Source organism: Osmia bicornis, chromosome 1 (genome assembly GCF_907164935.1).
Source record: "Osmia bicornis bicornis chromosome 1, iOsmBic2.1, whole genome shotgun sequence".
In the NCBI taxonomy this organism is placed as follows: Eukaryota; Metazoa; Arthropoda; class Insecta; order Hymenoptera; family Megachilidae; genus Osmia; species Osmia bicornis.
This window is the reverse complement of record NC_060216.1, coordinates 15961312-15980505: the sequence shown is the minus strand read 5'-3', so window position 1 is coordinate 15980505 and position 19194 is coordinate 15961312. Positions and strand designations below refer to the sequence as shown.

At 32.9% G+C, this 19194-nt stretch overlaps 4 protein-coding genes across 15 annotated transcripts in view; 2 read left to right on the top strand and 2 right to left on the bottom strand.

The window, feature by feature from the left end:
- The first annotated feature begins 55 nt into the window (after nucleotides 1–55).
- LOC114871926 (probable E3 ubiquitin-protein ligase makorin-1) lies at nucleotides 56–3707 on the top strand. Of its 2 annotated transcripts, none has more exons than XM_029178530.2 (6): nucleotides 56–530; nucleotides 730–1017; nucleotides 1199–1523; nucleotides 1601–1923; nucleotides 2000–2156; nucleotides 2281–3707. In XM_029178530.2, the coding sequence occupies exons 1-6, from the start codon at nucleotides 496–498 to the stop codon at nucleotides 2404–2406; spliced, it is 1254 nt and encodes a 417-aa protein (XP_029034363.1). In that variant the 5' UTR covers nucleotides 56–495; the 3' UTR covers nucleotides 2407–3707. The 2 variants fall into 2 exon arrangements, with proteins under 2 accessions (XP_029034363.1, XP_029034364.1); XM_029178531.2 differs by having other exon boundaries at nucleotides 2250–2341.
- A 778-nt stretch (nucleotides 3708–4485) lies between these two features.
- On the bottom strand, nucleotides 4486–15064 carry LOC114871921. 2 transcript variants are annotated; one of them, XM_046286731.1, is made up of 4 exons: nucleotides 14978–15064; nucleotides 8949–9229; nucleotides 8556–8856; nucleotides 4486–8482 (listed from the first exon to the last, which is right to left on the bottom strand). In XM_046286731.1, exons 2-4 carry the CDS (start codon nucleotides 9225–9227, stop codon nucleotides 6837–6839), a joined length of 2226 nt encoding a protein of 741 aa, XP_046142687.1. In that variant the 5' UTR covers nucleotides 9228–9229; nucleotides 14978–15064; the 3' UTR covers nucleotides 4486–6836. The 2 variants fall into 2 exon arrangements, with proteins under 2 accessions (XP_046142687.1, XP_029034352.2); XM_029178519.2 differs by lacking the exon at nucleotides 14978–15064 and adding an exon at nucleotides 9309–9401.
- On the top strand, nucleotides 9675–11498 carry LOC114871928 (cell division cycle protein 123 homolog). Of its 2 annotated transcripts, none has more exons than XM_029178532.2 (7): nucleotides 9675–9767; nucleotides 9870–10148; nucleotides 10228–10335; nucleotides 10406–10628; nucleotides 10724–10846; nucleotides 10914–11173; nucleotides 11250–11498. In XM_029178532.2, the coding sequence occupies exons 2-7, from the start codon at nucleotides 9942–9944 to the stop codon at nucleotides 11289–11291; spliced, it is 963 nt and encodes a 320-aa protein (XP_029034365.1). In that variant the 5' UTR covers nucleotides 9675–9767; nucleotides 9870–9941; the 3' UTR covers nucleotides 11292–11498. The 2 variants fall into 2 exon arrangements, with proteins under 2 accessions (XP_029034365.1, XP_046142695.1); XM_046286739.1 differs by lacking the exon at nucleotides 9675–9767 and adding an exon at nucleotides 9786–9803.
- Nucleotides 15065–15600: 536 nt separating the features above from the next.
- Nucleotides 15601–19194, bottom strand: part of LOC114871918 — a 28054-nt gene continuing 24460 nt past the window's right edge. For all 9 annotated transcript variants that reach the window (XM_029178500.2, XM_046286719.1, XM_029178499.2 and 6 more), the window contains one exon: nucleotides 15601–18966. In XM_029178500.2, coding sequence (XP_029034333.2) covers nucleotides 17126–18966 — 1841 coding nt within the window. In that variant the 3' untranslated portion in view covers nucleotides 15601–17125. The remainder of the gene's footprint in view (nucleotides 18967–19194) is intronic.

The window sequence follows — 19194 nt, the reverse complement described above, 5'->3', positions numbered from 1 at the left end:
TTGAAAGTGTTTTAAACTGAAGAGTTTTACCAGCGCATGCTCTAACTTGTATATAACGGTCAAATGTGAATTTGCCTGTTGTCCTGTTGTTAGTTTAATCGTGACGTATATGTGTACTCTTGTGAAAAAGTCGATGAATTATAATACACATTAAATATTTATCGATACTGAACAAAAACGGAGAGTATACATATACAGGTTAATAAATTTAAAAAGAAAACCTAAGGAAATAATACATACAAAAACGGGGGAAGCAATAAAAAGGAGACAAAAAGAGAAAATTGATGTGTACGAGGTGTTTTTTTATGATTTTGAAGAATCTGTGAAGAAGTCGTTGAATAAAACTGAGGATATAGTATGAAATATATTGTGGTCTTGAATACATGTGTATTTCGATAAGTTCATACTATATTTCATATTGTTTTGTATAAAAAGATCTTACGCGATCCTCTGAGGACGCGTTGTCGATTATTGTTAAAGTGGAAGCTTTAGAAAATGGCCGACAATTGGACACAGAGCGTTGTTTGCCGGTAAGAAATTGGTTTATTATCGCTTTCTAACATTTTCTGACGATAATACACAAATAACAAAATAATAGCATATATTTCCTTACATATAAAGATGTATTATAACATGTCAACAAATTGAACTATGTAAATATTGATATTTTCCAAGTTGCTTATACTTTCCCCTTTTTTTATTAAATTGTATTCTTTTCTTTTATTATAGCTATTTCAAAAATGGTATATGCCGTGAAGGGAATAATTGCAGATATCGTCATACTCAAGAAATTGGGAACGATGGAAGTACCAATGAAACAGTAATTTCTTCTGTCCCACCTTTTAGCAGTGTTTGTCGCTTTTTTAAACATGGCGTTTGTAAATTTGGGAATCAGTGCCATTTCCGTCATAATCCTGAAACTATTGATAATAATTTGGTGAATGCAAATTCAATAGAAAGTTCTTCACCTGGGCAACAGACTTCAAATACTTCAACTTCGACAACAATAAAGAATGTGTATGTTGTCGTTAGATGACATTATAATACAGCAAGATTTAAGTCGTAATACCATTGCATATCACATAATACATTGTAATATGGTATATAAAAATATGCGATATATATATACATATTTATATACATAATCATTATGATGATAGAAAATATAACATATTAAAATGTATTTATGCATTTCTAGTAAAGAAAGTGCTCATGCAGCTGAAGAATGGGTAAAAGCCCCAGAATTTGTGCCTTCATCTGTAGCTGGTTCATCCTCAGCAAACGAAAATTCTGATACTTTAGAAACATCAGCAAGTTCTTCACTGCCATTATCTTATGCTCAAGCTGTAAATCCATCTGGTCAGGCATCCAGTCCATCTTTAGAACCTCTATGTCCCTATGCAGAAGCAACTGGAATTTGTAGGAAACGTAATTGTACCTACTTACATGGTGATATTTGTGAACTGTGCAATCGTGCTGCACTTCATCCAAATAATGAAGAACTTAGAAAGAAACATACAAATGTAATAAACGCATTGCGTTACTTTGTCATGTTGTTGCAAACAAAAATTTGAATTTATGACTTAAATTTACTTTTTAGGCATGTGTTAAACAGCACGAGGTAGATATGGAGCTCTCCTTTGCTATTCAGCGTAGCAAAGATAAGTCTTGTGGAGTTTGCTTTGAAATTATAATGGAAAAGACATCTGGAGAACAGAGATTCGGAATTTTACCAAATTGTAATCATTGCTTTTGTTTAAGTTGTATTAGAAAATGGAGACAAGCTAAACAATTTGACAATAAAATTATAAGAGCCTGTCCAGAATGTCGCGTCACCTCTGATTTTGTATGTCCAAGTATGTACTGGGTAGATACAAAAGAAGAAAAGGAAAAATTAATAACGGATTACAAATGTGCACTGAGGTAGGAAGAAATGTATATAATAATAATAATAATAATAGTAATGTACGATGACGTTATATCCACCTTTTTATTACAGCACCAAAGATTGTAAGTATTTCAATAAAGGACGCGGTAAATGTCCATTTGGCAATAAGTGCTTTTATCTCCATGCACTTCCCGATGGCACTAAAACAGACGTTGGTCCACCTGTTCGTCAACGACGCAATGCCGATGCAAACATCGATATTTTACATGTAAGTTTAAAATTGAACTAAACCTAACTTAATTCATTACAGTGTTTTTGTGGCTTTCTACCTTTTATTGTAAACATTGTATCTTTCCTATAGATTTACAAAAACAACAAATAATTTTTTACAGCAATTAATCTTGTGGGACTTTTTTGAAGAGAGAGACAGTCGCTGGGTATACAGTGTAGATTTTGAAGATATTATTCCCTTTTCATCAGATTCAGAGGAGTCAGAATGGTCTGAATATGAAGTTTAGTGTGGATAATTATTATATAAATTCGATCATTTTGCTGCTATTGCTGTTAACTGTATTATCTATCCCATTCACCACATATAAGTGGTTTCAGTGGCTGAATAGTCAAGTAGTTTATGAATTTTGTAATGATTACAATTTAAAAAATGTCTGGGTTAAATTAATAAAATACTTGTGTGCTTAGTTTGATGTATTTACATGAAAAATATGTAAATGACATTAAAATGGTAATTACAGTAACAGTAATGATAACAAGGAGGTTAGAGTCACGTGTATGATGACAAGTTTTTTAATATCATATTGTCACTTTATAATGGCTTATTTTGATATATTTTACCCAATACTGCTGCAACAACTAATACTCATTCATAAAAGATATACACATCAAATTATCAGTACACCAAATTAATTCAGTTAATAGAATATAAATCAATATATTTATAGTACTACCTTGTTGGCATAAATATACGAAATTTTGTTCCTAGTGTTACCTAATCATTGGGTTAATAATTTTTTTTATTGGAAAATAAATAGTTAATGTAGTACACAATGATAGTTAGTTCGTACGTTTTGAAAATAAATTTGATTTACTTCTTTATTAAATAAAGTAGGTGTACTATTATCTCTTAATATTTTAAGCGTCATTAATTTCGTAAATATTGTTATTATTATTATTATTATTATTATTATTATCATCATCATCAATTTTGTTAATTCTTGGCTTGAAACTTAACGCTTGATGAAGAAGTCATTGAATAAAGTAAAAAAGATATTAACTTACTATTTTCTTTTATAAATATTTTTAAAGTAATTTTAATTTCAGTTCTGTACTTATTCTACACGTAGAAAACCAATATCAAGTTTTATTACATTTATTTCTTACTCGATCTAGGAAATAAAACTTTTATCAGAAACAAAAAATTGAATTATGTGTTATAAGAAGTAATGAAAAAAAATGCAAATCATTTGTTATTTATGATGATTGGTATGTTATACATATTTGATTGTTCATAAGATACAATTAATTGTCCTACCTCCTGTTATATAATACTGTGAACATCTAACAAATTTCTTTAAATTATTAAAATGTATAGTGTTAGTCTTTAATTAATAGTTTTAAGATATCCGTGATAAATTGCGCAAATCGAATGTACCGTATAGTAAGTGCGTGTCTGTGTGATAATATGAAAATTCGGTTGAATGTGTATACTATTAAAAATATAATAAGAGGAAACGATTTTTGGCAAATATGCACAAATTGAATCCAGATAAAAGAACGCAAATAAAAGTTATTTTCTAAATGATATATGAATTCAAAGGTATTTGAAAATTTTATTATTTTATCTTTATGATTCATTAAATTTGGAGACTATATCACCTTTTCGAACTGAACTGTACGGTTCTATAAACACAATGAATGTGTGTTCCACAATAATTTATTGAAAAATGAAAGTAATCAGAGTTTTTTCAACAGAAATAAAGGTCAGGGAATACATCAACTTTGTTTTTGATTGAGTAAATCATTTTGCAGAAGCAGTTTTCCAAGTTGTTTAAGACATTACTCTGAATGAGCATTACATTCTTAAATCGTTTCGAAATGTTTTGTATTTATAATTCCACTTACTATTATTCATAGTTATAAGTTATGCATTTTTATTAAAATTTTCTCAGTGTTGCTTTTAATGAACAGTATAATTTTGTTGTTTGTCATTACAAGTGATGTTGTTTGATATTTTAATAGATAATCCTTCCACAGTATGGTGTACAGATTGTTTATATTTCTTGTACAATGTCTGTGCTGTTAATTTTATAAAACATCATTATGATTAAATTTTTATTGTTATTGTTAACGCTGTTTATATAAATATTCAAAATATTTTAAACATTATTGCTTATTGGGCGAGTACTTTTTATGCCGGTAATTGTTAATTTGTTACAAAATATCTTTTAACATTGGAGTAACATGAAATTTATATTATATACTTATCTTTTTCTGAGATTTTGTCAATTGGTAAACGTTCCGGAAATAATTATTATGTTCATGCGTTAACAATAAGGATAACAATAATTCTATACGTTAGATATTGTGAATTTAAAAGCGTATTTTTATTTAGCACCATACATATAATGAAATAGGTATAGAGTGCCAATGGATCTGACTATAAGTCCAATATTAATTTATTTTGTAAAGTGCAGTTGTAAAATAGAAACTGAAATAGTTTGTTGTTGAAACAAATAACATATACATACTTGCAATTGCACTATACGACTATATAAAATTAGAATTTTTATATGATTTGTGAGTGATTGCATTAGATATAAATTTTTAAGATGAAATTGCTTGATCAATAGTAGATATATAATACCCATTTTAGACGTAACTGATTTTTAACCATTACTTCCTACCATATTGATAAATGCTGTTAAGTAAGACTACAATTACTACAATTCAAAATTTAATTTCCATGTTATATAATATTTACTGTTTTTATTTTTTATATTAAATATTGTTATGTAAACTGTGGACAACAATACACCTTTCGTCTCATCTACTTTACAAATATGTTTTCGAATTTTAATCTGCCCCTAAATCGATATGTTTTATGTTTAATTTTTGTGAAAACTTGAAGGTAAATATATACAAAAAGTTTTATGTGTTTGTTAATTGTTGAATGTACATGTCATTGTTTTAAATGTTTATTGGTAGGATGTAATGGATCTTTACAATTCATAAAACAATATATGAAAAAATATTGTATAGTAATCTTGTTTTTATTTTAATATTTGCTAATATATAGTTTACCAAAATATACAGGGTGTTCGGCTACGGATAAGCATCCTTTAAGGAGATGGCAGGTCGGGTGATTCTGAACAATGTTTTCCTTTACCAAAAGAAAATGTTATTCAGAATCGCCCCAGGTGTCACCATCTCAAAGGATGCCCATCCTTAGTTGAATACCCTGTATATATTACATAAACCATAGTTTTAAAAAGTTTCATGTAAACTAAAAATTTAATTCGAAACATTAGGTGCTACCGATAAGGACAATAGGAGTTTTTGTTACAAGTCTAGTCCATAATAGCATAAAAATTAATTTTTTTGAATCTGATTTTTTTTATTAGTTTCTCAAAACATAATAGAAACATTATTATAGCGACAAAGATAAGATTAAATAATATGAAGAATGTATTACCCGATAAATTAAATCGAACTTTTATTTAGCTTTAACGTTTTACATTGTAACGTTATAAAAAAACATACCTAATGGATGATAGATATTAACTAAAGCGTGAATCATTTATTTTTGTTATGAGTTCATATCGTTGGTATAAATTAATCATTAACTTTAATATACATTACTTCTAGTTCTGGAAAATAAATTTTAATCGAAATAAATGTTCAGCTTAAAGTAAAATTAGTAAAATTAAGATGAATGTACATTCATGAACATATCATTGAACTGAATATAAATTTCATTATACTGTTCGAAACACGTATAAATTCTATTTAAATAAATACAAAACATTTTTAACCAAAGCATCATGAAACATCATTCGAATCTTTGGCGCTTAAAGTTGGAAATGTTCAAATTAATGAAATTTAGCGTTTTCTTACCATCTATTTTAGATGATGCAAAATAGTAAAAAACTATTTCCATGAATATATAATATATTAAAATATATGATCCAAAGAACTATTCTTATTATTAGTACCTAATCTATGGGTGTACTTTTTATTTCTCAGTGCTTCATACTTCAGCAACTTTATTCTTTTATTTTCTATGTAAATATTCTATAAAATCAGTTATAAAAATATTAATTCTCTATGTTACGAATCAAAGCATTTTGGTACATTTTTATCAGATTGCGACTATATGTATATCATATATTCAGCTTAGTTTTAAAATAACAAAAAAGTTTTTAAGTTAGTTTTGCGTTCACAACGCACAACGTTCTAATAATTCGTTATTTATAAATTCAACGTACATATACGTTTAGTTTGTAAACAATTTTGTATAACTTTAGTAGTAATTTTGAATCAAAATAAGGCACTAGTTAAACTTCAACACTGAATTAATATTTAAGCTACGTTTAACTGCCACTCAATTAAATTTTCTATAAGATGTAACATCTTACTTAACGTGTATACAATTATACGCTTTTTTAACAATACTGCGACTATTTAGCAGTACTGAATTAATTACTTTTCAACTGGACCAAGAAATAAAAAAAAAAAAATTGCATTACAATGTCATGAAATTCTGTTGACCACATCTGTTGCTATAATAGAAATTGTTTCTATTAGTATATCATATCTCAGTCTGTTACAAATTAAAAGTAGATTAGAAATATTTTTCTAGACAGGTCCAGCCTATCTGACCTGGTTTACCTTATTTGTTTAAATTTATCATAATCTATATGCGAACAAAAAATTATCTCAATGATGCAAGATAAGGCTGGCATGTCATTCGTTGAACTGGTTGATAGATTCTTTTTTGTACTGAACCAGCAACTGATCCATTATGTATGGTATTTGAAGTATCAGGTTCTGCATCATTTGTTTCTCGAGAATCATCTTGAATTTCATTTGAAGCACTTTGTCCGTTCATTTCGTTCCTTTTGCGAAATTTAGTAGAATATTTATAAAAGTCAGACATTTCAAAAGGTTTTGTAACTTCTCTGTATGGTTGATATTTCCCAGCTTGGACAATTGTACAGTTCTGAGCTGATCCCAATATTATCGTATCTTCGCTTGTTTCTTGTGGCGGCTTTGATTCAGCTGGAATTTCAAGTACTTTCTTTCGTGTTGATTCGTAACGAGGTGACAATGGTTGTAAATGCTGTTCATTATCAGTCATTAATACATCAGTTTTACGATGATTCATCGCAGCTAGGTAATTACTTCTTCCATCGTCGCATTTGTTGCTCAAAGGCGCTTTAGAGCATACGGGAAGAGTAGATTGGTAGTGCATGCTTTTATGTGATGATATTAAATTAGTATCTAATCCTGGACTTGTACGTGAATCCAAACAAGTTTCATACCATTCTTTTTCTCTTCCTTTGCGACTAACATTATCTGTTGTATCCTTACCATCATGCAATTCGTGTAAATGGTTTGAATGCCATTTCTCCACGCTCCCCAATGATTGCGTACGAAGTAACATCTTGTTCGTTGATGGTTGCTCCGACAGCGGAAGCAAATGAACAGAGGCATTTTGATGAGGCGCGATATAAGGAGAGTTTTTAGTGCATCCTACAGCTACTGTACGATATCGAGGTTGCATGTCGGTTCCAATACTACCAGTATGTTGTACAGCATTGCGTTTCCTTCGATCCAAACTACCGAATCTATCTGAAGCAGATTGATCATCCGGGCACCAAACAATTTCATCGTCACATCGCATCCAATAACCTGAGGGCATTTGTGGCTCACTAGGTGAATCCACATATCGTACATTCTTATTTCCACTAGAATCACGATCTCGTCTAAGTAAAGGTTGCAGTTGAGAATTATTTTTATGATATACTGGGAATTCTGGTAGATGCGTATAATGTAATGTACGAAAATCTCTTTCATAATATTCTTGACTCGATCTTCGCTGAACATCATTGTCCAAGTGTTTATAGTCAGAATATTGCTGATAATTATGTATTTGATCTTGTAATTGTTGCTGTTGAAACTGGCGATATCGTAATTGACGTTCGTCCTCGGTATATGTATTTGGTACAGGACGATATATTCGTTCGTTATCTTGATAATGATTTTGATTACGCGAACCACCGCTTCCATGTGAATACGTACGCGTACGATATTGGTCAGGTAATATGTAAACATTTTGATTATCGTTATGGTCATGTTCAATTATTTTAATATTCTGCCTTTGATCAGGAATCGCAGAGCAATATGTACTAATATGATTATGATTATGAGTATGATTATATGTATTAGGTATCAGTGACTGATCATCATACCCATGACCAGGATATGTGTTACACTTATCTTCTGATCCCAATGGGCTTAAGCTTATACCACCCTCTTGAAGCAATCCTCTTGTGACTTTCATATTTACATCATTTACTATAAAAAAAAATTTGAATAATTTAAAATGAAATGAAATAAAAGTAATGTTTTATTGTTAAGATTATTATACCTGTACTGTCTAGCGGTGGACGAGGTTTCTTTGTTCTATGCTTTACGTTGGTATGCAAATGTGATTGGGTAGTAGAAATGCTAGAATGTTGGGACTGTGTTGGATTATGCACTTTACTGCGACTCTGTCTTATAAAATTCAGTCTAGCTTCCAACTCTTGAAGCCTACGCTGACTCTGTTGATAAACAAGTCTATGTTTACGGCGAACTGCTTTACTTTCGGCAGGGTCATTTACAATTCCTAATGCAGCCTCCACTATACCAATTTGAACTTGTCGTTCTAGTTCCAGAGCAGATTCTTCCTACAAAGAAGAACATAAAAAATTGTATGTATTAAATTTCCATGTACCCAAATTTTAAACATTGTATAAGTACTAATTTGTTAAAAACATACAACTTCATTTGTTTTTAGCTTGTTAATTAAATTCTGTGGGTACGTAAATGCTGTCCCAACTCTTTTACGAAATACTGGTGGGCTTTCTCCAGGTTCTAATGGAATTTCTGGTGGTAAAACACCAGTCAATTCCGCTTCCTCTACGCATAGATTTTTAAGTTCATTATTTTTTTGAGCTAATTTTTCTTGTAGTGCTTCTCGACGTTGACAAAGCCATTGTAATCTTGTGGACAATGAATCTTCTGCTAAAGATCCAGGAGTGCTATCGTTCCCTGCCATCACTTAAAACAGAAATTCGGTTATAGTATCGCACAATGTAATATATTTATTTATAAATATTAAAAAGTTTCACTTCCTTACCCATATTATTGGCGAAATATAACGATAATTTCCACTACACGTATTTTGAACTGGAATGTTTATATAATCGAGACGTATCTCATACGTTTACAAATATCAATACATTTAATACATCATATTTATTTAAAACAACGTATCATTTACATTTTACTTATATCATTTAAGTAAACATTTTGTAAAGAGTTACTTTTTGTCATTTTCAAACCATTTTATGTTATAAACTCCATAGGAGTTATCAATAGGTTATTTGTTAACGTTATACGTTCATATTATATCGTAATAATTGTACCTGTAGTTTAGTATATTAATTTTTACAAAAATACTTAATAAAGAGAAACTTTTGCATTGTTCGAACACTACGATATATATTTCTTTGTAAAACAAAAAAACACAACTGATGAAATAAGTACAGGTCATTTCTCTACAGTTGCCATTTTATACCATTCTCTTGTGACGCTGGTATGTATGGTGATTCCATTTAAAAGATTCACATAAGTATATAAATATCTATTGTGGTATTGCTTTAATTTTAATTGACTCGACCAATATTTTATGTTGCAGGATTTGTTATTCATACATTTAATCTGTAGAGAACAAAAAATTTGATTTACTTTATAATAGTTATTAATCATCATGGTGAATAATCTGAAACCTGAATGTTCCTTTGCATCATGGTATCCTCAATTTCGTAAAGATTCTTTAAATGCTACCATTCTTGATATTCCTGAGGAAGTACTTAAATACTTGGAGCACGATGCATTTATATTGCCTATAGAAGCTACAAATTCTGGCTTGCAAAACCCTGAGTGGTTAGATGGTTCTCCAGTGATAAACGAAGAGGTAACTTTAATATGTGTGTAAACATTAATTTCAAAATATTATTGTGTATATATTAATTTTAGATTATTATCTTTTGTAGCAGTCACTTGATTTTCAACCAACATTCCCACAATTTAGTAAAAAGATTCAAGATGTCATAGATGAATACGATGCAGTTTTTATTAAGAGTAATTGGAGTTCACCTTTGGTACACATGCTTTGTTGGTTTTGATTTTACTGATAAAGTATTTAACTATTTTACTAATATCTGTTTTCAGGACGCAACTTGGGTTGCACCAACCAAAACTCTTAAATGCAAAACATTGGAAGAAGTATATTTGCTATTGAAAAGTTCAGACAGAATTGCAAAAGATTTAAGCAATGTTAAAAATTACACAAATAATGAAAATTCGTTGACACCGTGTATAATATTAAAACAATGGCGAGATATTAATCCTTGTACAGAATTTCGATGTTTTGTTGTAAACAATGAACTTACAGGTAACATGTTCTTTGTAGTCACCTTATTGTAATTTACTATATTATAGGTGTCCTTGTAATCAATTCAACTAAACTAGTACCTTAATTTCGCATAGCGATCAGTCAACGAGATATATCACAATACCATAGCTACAATGATTCAGAAAAATTTAATATTCAGACAGATATCAAAAGTCTATTTATGGAACGTATTAAAGACAGATTTCCACTGAATCACTGTAAGTAATTAAAAGAGCATTTTTCCGTTATAATATATTATCTAATGCATCAAATGTTTCGTTATAGATTCGTTTGATGTTGTTCGTTTTAAAAAAGAAAAGGTAAAAATAATCGACTTTGGTCCTTTGGACGAGTCTGCTACCAAAGGAACTCTTTTTACTTATGAAGAAATACAAAATGAAATAAAGCATATACCAGAATTCAGGTTTATAGGCGAGGAAATTGGTATTCAACCAAAAGCTCCAAATCATATTTGTGTTCCACAAGAAGTAAATGAATTTTTTACGTCTAATGAAAGTTCCTCGTTATTAGACATTATTCAACAAGTAAGTATTTAATTTTTCCTTAGATTTTAATAGCACGTAATTGTTATATCTATTCAACTTCTTTTTTCTATTTAAGGAAGTAGCAAGTCAACAGAAAGAATCTGAAAGCAAAACCTGATGTGTATTTAGAAAAAAGATTGTACGTATGTAACGACTATTTGATATTTTAATTTATTATTGTTATTTATGTTTCATTAAAGAAAACTGTTTTGTAAAAAAGAAACGATGTTACATTTTGAATTAGTCTCAAGTTCACAAAAAAAAGTTAATCCAGCGAACAATAAATAAAGAAATGTACACCTTGGGAACATTTTTAAATACAGAACTTTCACTTTTATTCTGCCAGACCCTCTTCTATCATTACATTACATAAAACGATTAAAGGCTATCCTACCGCTTAAAAGAATTATCGTAATATTGCAATATTTTTCGAGCCATCGGCTTTACCGAGCGACGTCCCTTATATAGAAAATATGTCTTGTTTATGTACAATATGCAATCCTTAATACCTCAATTTGAAAAAGGATTCTCGATATATGTACCTCCGGACAAATTAATGCGCTGTACAGTCATATCCACGGAGTATTCTTATTTTTTTCGTCTTTTTTTTTTCTTCTTTTATGTACCTGACAAAAGTTAACGAGATCAAGCGATTACAACATTAGTTGCTTCCTATTAACATTCCTGATTTTGTTTTTTCGTGATAGATTTTCAAATATGAAAACTAGTTAATGATAGCTTTTAATAACTCTGACTTTTCATTTTTTTTCCTTTCTTGGGAATCTCATCCTTCCACGATATACCTCAGGATTATCAGTGTACTGATTCATGCATCCAATTACTGATAAGTATTCGAAGATCATGATATTTATAAGAAAACCAAGGACTCGTCTACACAACAGTCGAGAGTGTTCAATTATGTAAGATGCGATATTTAAAAAAAGAAACAAAGTTGCACGGATAGATTAACGCTAGAACTATATACCTACGTGAGTATCTTTAATAAAGAAATAAAACTTTAAATTAAATTCATTTAAATTCGAATAATTTTTCTAATAAAATTATAAATCAATCATTTTCACTGTTTTGATAGTTCTAGCATTAAAATATCGAAAAAAAGATCACTCGAAATTTGAATTAAAAATTTCCGCATTCGACGTACGATTATTTGATCCTCGAATAATCGACATACTCGCAAATCAAAACAGCGATTTTTGACTCTTTACGACTCGCGTTTCAATCGTATGAAATTCAATTGCATTCGAAAGCGAGGGTACCTAAGAACGGGAATATACAAAGAAGTATCAATAATTTAGTATTCAGTCGCAAAGAGATGTATAATATTCTCCCAGAAAATATCGCTAACTCCAGACCAGGAAGTATACGTTTCAGAAATTGTTCAATGTTATCTGATCCGAGTTAAGTCGTCTCCAAATGGGTCCTAAACGAGAACGAGAGTAATTCGTATATTAAAAATTATTAAGATAAACAAAAAAATTTAAAGTTTTCCTATTTATATGTCTCATTTGGTTTATTTAACAACAGCTGATATTTTCCAAGAGAATACCGTGTATACTACGAACGAAGAACTTCTGTATTTGATGAACCAAATGGAATCCATCGAATCGGAAGTGATCGTTAGATACTGTAAACTGGTTCCATACACCAGATTACTACTAGCACAGTTTCAACAGTTTAGATTAGAATAGATTTTAGCCAAGAGAGATATACGTTGCCAGAATGCGGGGAAAATAACGAGGCCTTCAACGTTTATCGAAGTGACAACAAAATAATAATAGTACGTATCACACGGAGACAACTACTAGAAGTTTCCATAGTTTGTATGCATGCTATTTTTCATTTTTTACTTTTTTTCCATTTTACTTCACTTAACGCTCGTCAAATATTTACATATAAATTGCCGGTGTATGGTGTATTCACATGTAAACATCGATTCTAAGTCAGATATACGATGCGTTGGAATAGAATCGCAGCCATCATCGAAGAAACATCTTCACAGACTGATCGTGTATCTCGAAAATATGTATTATTAATGTTTATTATTATTTTTTCTGTTTGTTTGTTAATAATTACAGTACATATGTATAATGTTTAGAAAAGAAATGTTCCCTTCATTCGTGTTTTTTCTTCACCGATTCATTTAAACGTATGTACAGAGAAGTAGATCCTTCGTATTTACTTCATTTCTTTTCTTTTTTTCTTTTTTTTTTTTTTTTTTAATCCTTTTCTTCGGACATGACTGTACTCCGATGACTATTATTTTTTCATTTTTCTTTTTCTTAAACAACTCCGTCCTCGGTTTATCTGGCTACTCTCGTTTCTTGTTTATCGGTCTCTCTTTTATCGTTTATTTGATTTGTGCTAAACGACAATACGTATCTTAATCAATGTACGTTTTGCAGTGCACGGCCGTTTCGTATTTTTTTTTTCTTTTTTACGTATTATTCTTTTTACCTCTTTCTCTCTCATTCTCTCCCTCTCTCACGTTCTCCTCTACTCTTCTATGCTCTAGAATCATTTCTTTTTATCCTTTACATTCCCTTATTTGTAGTTTTTTCATAATTTTATATTTTTCATCCCTACATTATTTTATTTCTCCTCGTGTTTCTCGTTTACAGATATCAAAGCGACGCAGCACAATTGTCCTTTCGAATACTGGTAGTAGTAAGGGGTGTTTTTTTTGGAGTCAGAAAAAACAGTAGTCTTAACAAACATACAATACAAAATCTCTTAAGTTTTAATCGCTTGCTTAACGGCCAGTGTAAAGCGGTTTTGTTTCATTATTTTTCTTTACATTTTCATCGACTGCCTCTCTTTTCCTACCTTCAGGGATTATTTAATATTTCCTTTCGCTTCTACCTTTTTCTGTCTTTAAGTACCTGAATAGTTCTCTCGGCTTTGGAAAACTTTATTCTTAAGTTTTTCATTTAGGTTTTCATCGTTCTTTCTTAATTAAGTCCATTCATAAATTCTTTTTTCTTTTTTTTTTTTTTACGAAGACTACAGTTACCCCTCTATTATAAATGCGGTTGGTACGACTAAAGGTGGCGAAAAAGGCCAGGCTATCACTGACAATCAAATTCTCTCTCACTCTCTCTCTCTCTCTTCCTCTCCAACCCTCTCTTTCTTTCATCATTCATACACACATACACGCTCTCTCTTTTACTCTCGTTTTTTGCTCTAACTTGTACAAGCTACGTGTAACGTTATCATTTTCATTCCATCAAAAAATACGTATTATTTTGGTGCGACGCTCCTTCAAAAATGTACATCTACGCACAGATGCATCTTCCTAAATGTCTCCTTCATTTTCTTTTCTTTCTCCCCATTTTCCTTCTTTCATTCCTTTCGTTCCGTGCTCTCTTTTCTCTTACATCGATTTTTATCTGTACAGGAAGATAAGAGCTTACGTTTAATAACATTAACTCGCGCCGCTGAAAACTCATCGGAATTCTACGATGAACAAGTTCAAAAAGATAGTGATTCGACCGTGTTCCAATATACATTATTTACAAGAAGTTACAGGGAGGGATCGATAGGCAAACTGAAAAAACAAGCAAGAGAATTTAGTAAACCCACCGCGTTCGAAGTTTCAAAATCTTTTTTAATTATTGCTAACGATGCAAGCTGACCAAGGCTCGAATCTTTGTAATACTGATTATACAAGGCGTGGCAAATTTCGAAGAGATGACTCTCCTCACCTCTTATCAAAAAAACACCTTCATTGCAGAAGTGTGTACTACGAATTGTGCCATATTTTATATAAATTTTTCAAATAATTACCTTTCGAATCGATCGAGTAACAGCGGGCGATTTCATTCGACGATTACACGTTGCAGATTGTTTAACACGTTGACTGGAGGACTACTCATGCATAGTATGGCGATTCACGATAACACAACTGATTCAGAATTCATTTTTTTTTATCTAATACTTCGGTTTACTACTTCGAATTATCAGTATTATCGGAGTCAATACATTACATTCACCGCAGTCAACGTGTTAAAATTCATAGCGCGAAATCATGAAGAGAAAAAAAAATGGTCGACACGTGCCACGAGGTAGAGCTTCACTAATCGTCGATAGAAGTGGATAAAAAAAAGAAGATATCTCTATCGTACGATAAAATATGTTCGGAATAAAAGCAACTAATTACAAAGACAATATGTGAATTTCATTCGTTTATACTTATTTCCCTTTTGTTTTTCTTCTCACAGTCGCCTTCCATTTTCTTTTTTAATGCATTTAAAACGGAGTCACTTTGGTTCGTATCACGAAAGGAGACTCATTCACAGGAACATTACTTTTCAACATTCTTAGACTCTTAGTTTCTGCGCCAGAGATAATATTATTAATAAACACCTCGACTAACGAATATTCTAGCCTTCTTTTTTTTTTTATATATATATATATATATATATACGCCGGACATAATACGATCGAGGCGCAAAACGAGACGTGTACGCAGATTGATCAGTGTTTCTGTAGCCTTAATTACACAACCTTTACAAGAGTGTTCCTTTTTTTACGTTTTACAGTTTAGAATAATAAATTGCAGGCATTCACGCGTCCACGATAGCACACCGAATGATGATATAAACTTGTCATTCTGAAACAAGGTGAAGCGATTTTGTACTAAAGTGCAGCGATATAATGTTATACTTTTAATGAATTATCTACGTAATGTACAGTTTTTTGGGTAATTCTTGTTTTTTACTTTTCTTATTTCCCTTTCTTTACATGCACCGTGACAAGGTATGGTCGGCTCGTACGACACACAAGTTTTTCTGTTAGCATATACAATATACTATAGGTATGTACCTTTTTTTCCTATACATATTTCCTCGTATTTTCTCTCTTCTCGATATCATTTCTAATTTCGTCGCTTTTATTTGGTTTTCCTCGAGTTTTCTTTCCGATCTTTCTTCGCTGCTCCTGGCATACTACACAATTGAACAAGGATCGTATGTGTATCGATTACAAAGTTAAGATTTCTAAAGTTACCGAGAAGCGTTTACGCGAAAAAGGCAAAAGTTCAATGCATGATTTTGCTACCGTTAATTTTCACCAAACAAGATCTCTAATAGAATAATATTATTCGTCTACTCCTCAGTCTGACCACACCGTGTAAGAAACGTGGAACAGCATCACCACGACAATATACATACATACAAGTAGACAGAATTATGAATTTCAGGCTTTCTTATTTTTCATTTTCATCATTTATAAATTCTTTAGTCTGCGAGGGGGATCTATCGATAATTGGATACGTTTCTTCGTTTATTACACATGTTCGATCCTCTCAGCATCGATTTCTCATTCATACGATTTCATTCGTTCTTCTTCTATCAGCCTTTCACGAACACGCCTACAAACCTCGTCACAAACCTTATCTTCTGACTAGATTGCGTCTCTAATAATCTTAACGATTTAATCTAAGTCTGCCATTCAATAATAATCTGCGTTTCTTATATCTAATATCGTAGTAACATCTAGTGGTAAAAGGATAATCTATTCTTCTCGAAGAAACGCTAACTGTTCGTTTCTTCTTTGCTCATCGACAAAACTGAATTTAACGTTAACTTACGCCCGTTTTGCCTATAGACGAGGATAGGCATGCGCCAAGTAACGGGAAATCACGAGCGTCTTTAAAAATTCCCGTGTATTTGCTACTATATGTACAATATGCTTGTAATTATCATGGATTAATAATCGTTCGATCCAAGCAAAATATTTCATGTAAAATCGACTGCATCGATGCGTTATCCACTGGTCTAGTTCTAGCTTTTTCTTCGCTTCAGTGGAAACTACAAGAACACGTCCAAGCGTATGAAAACTCCTTTTCCTATTCCTCTTTCTCTTCTTCCTTGTCATCTTCCTGTTTACGATCAAATACGCAATGCTCCGTCGACGAGCGTTGGAACGCTAGGACTACCTTTTCTTTCCAGCCTGTTTCGACGAAAGCCGTTTCTTTAATCTCGAGTGATCCGCCTTGACCGATTTCTTCTTCGGTCTTTCCGGAGATCCATTGCAACAGGCGCAACCTTTTTTAACGTGTCCTCGCAAACTGGATCGTCTGGCGCGACAGTCAGGCTCTACCAATGCTATATTTCCCGTCTCGTCGTCCGAAGGTTCCGAAGCCTTATCACTGGATACCATCACCGAATCCTGGATCGTTTCGTTCGCTTTTATACGTTTCGACAGACTACTAGCCTTGTGATCTGTTCGATTCAACACTACCCTAGCGTTCACCTGTAGCTTGTCCTTTTTCTTAAAGTAACTGCTACAACGTCGTTCGCTCGACAACGATTTTAGACTTTGCACACTGTCCTCGAGCCCGTTGCTCAAAGCGTTCTCCTCCGGTTGACTACCTATCGACTCGCTGACGCTCGAATCTTCTTCGTCGCTGCTCGATCTCGTCCTCTCGGACATCGGACTTTCCCAGGCGAGATAATCCATTCTCGTTACCTTCGATGCGATGCGTTTCTTGTTGGTGTAGGTATACTTGTGCGTCGAGAGCATCGGGCCAGCGATCGGCGAGAGTGGAGAGGGTATGGTCACGTCGGCGGTAGTGCCACTCAGCAGGGTTAAACTTTCGTCCCCCGAGCTAGCAGCTGACGCGTTATTCACGTTGATGCTAGGAGGTAACGATTCCGAATCTAGATCGATATCTAATTTCATGTTAGATGGAATGCTAGACACGCTACTAGGTGAACCTTCCTTCGAACCATTCCTCGAGATCATCTTCACTCTGCTATTGTCCTTCAACGAGTCGCTCTCCAAAGATCCTAGATTAGTCGGCGAGAGCCTCGAGATGTCGGATGTACTGTTCGACGCCTCGTCCTGACTTAAATTATCCAGGGTTAAACGCATGTGTTTAGCCGGATTCTCCAAGTGCAACTCTTCCGCTTTGTCTCTTTTCGACCTCTTCGAGGAGCAGTCTTTCGAATTTCTCGTCCGTTGGTTGCTGTTCTTTTTACGCTCGTTTGCTTTGAAATCGGCTACTGGACTGGCATCCCTGCTACCGCTCGACGAGTCGAGAGAACGAAAATACGAACTACCGTACGATTTCATCCCTAGAGGTTGGCTGCAGGAGGCATCCTGGGAAGAATGATCGAAGGACGGCGAGTGATTCGTGTCGAACAGTAGATCCGCCTCGGGGAACAAATCGCTGGTGCTTGGTTCATCAACGCCTAAATCTTCGCATTCCTCGGATAGACTTTTCTGCAGCCTCATCTCGCGCTCGATCGCTGCCGCTTTCCTCTCCATTTTCTGCTGTAATAATTCCCGATCCAATCTAGGGTTCAATTGCGTTTTCATCGCGTTACTCTTATTCGAGTATTGTTGGAATGGTTCTAAAGTGTGATTCATGAAATACTTTTTCGTGTTTGTCTGATAGATTTGTCCGCTCGCCATCTCGATACCTTGACCTTTGTTGATGATTTGGAGAACGCTTTGAACATTGTCCGAATTGTCCGAATATCTTGAATTCAAAGGTTCGATGTTCAAGGAGTTGGTGGAGGTAGGCACGTATCGCCAGGGTGTATCCGGCGATACTTTGCCTTCGGGTTCCCAGGCTTCTTGTAATCTAGCGTTTCCATACAGCAAACCGTTCCCAACTTTGCACGATACGTCGATACCCTCGGTAGACTGTTGTACAGGTGACTCCTGACTGTCGGAGCTACTCGGACCACCGGTCACCAGAAACTGTGTCGCGTTATCGATTCCTCCTGTTGACTGTTTGCTTGCGACCGTTATCGTAGACATAGAATCTGCAAACAGAAACATACGCTCGATATTATTTCATATGTTCCCTTGAGCCAGGGTTATCGTGACACGATTATGGCCAACTGTTAAAATTACCTTACAAGAATTGTACAAGAATTTTTTTGGCAGTGACACGAGTCGAAATTCTTCCGACAATGGTGCAGGTATACAGGGTGTCTTTAAAAATGTGCTATAAGAAAATCAACATCAACTTTGGTACGCTTTTTAGTGGA

What these genes read in the sequence shown, in the direction of transcription:
- LOC114871926 (XM_029178530.2), top strand. Translation starts at nt 496, where the DNA reads ATGGCCGACAATTGGACACAGAGCGTTGTTTGCCG. An exon ending in ACACAGAGCGTTGTTTGCCG is followed by an intron (nt 531 to 729) that starts GTAAGAAATTGG and finishes CTTTTATTATAG; the next exon opens with CTATTTCAAAAATGGTATAT. An exon ending in TCGACAACAATAAAGAATGT is followed by an intron (nt 1,018 to 1,198) that starts GTATGTTGTCGT and finishes ATGCATTTCTAG; the next exon opens with TAAAGAAAGTGCTCATGCAG.
- LOC114871921 (XM_029178519.2), bottom strand. An exon ending in AGCTAAAAACAAATGAAGTT is followed by an intron (nt 8,857 to 8,948) that starts GTATGTTTTTAA and finishes TCTTCTTTGTAG; the next exon opens with GAAGAATCTGCTCTGGAACT. An exon ending in TCCACCGCTAGACAGTACAG is followed by an intron (nt 8,483 to 8,555) that starts GTATAATAATCT and finishes TTTTTTTTATAG; the next exon opens with TAAATGATGTAAATATGAAA.
- LOC114871928 (XM_029178532.2), top strand. Translation starts at nt 9,942, where the DNA reads ATGGTGAATAATCTGAAACCTGAATGTTCCTTTGCATCATGGTATCCT. An exon ending in TGTAAACAATGAACTTACAG is followed by an intron (nt 10,629 to 10,723) that starts GTAACATGTTCT and finishes AATTTCGCATAG; the next exon opens with CGATCAGTCAACGAGATATA. An exon ending in CAGATTTCCACTGAATCACT is followed by an intron (nt 10,847 to 10,913) that starts GTAAGTAATTAA and finishes GTTTCGTTATAG; the next exon opens with ATTCGTTTGATGTTGTTCGT.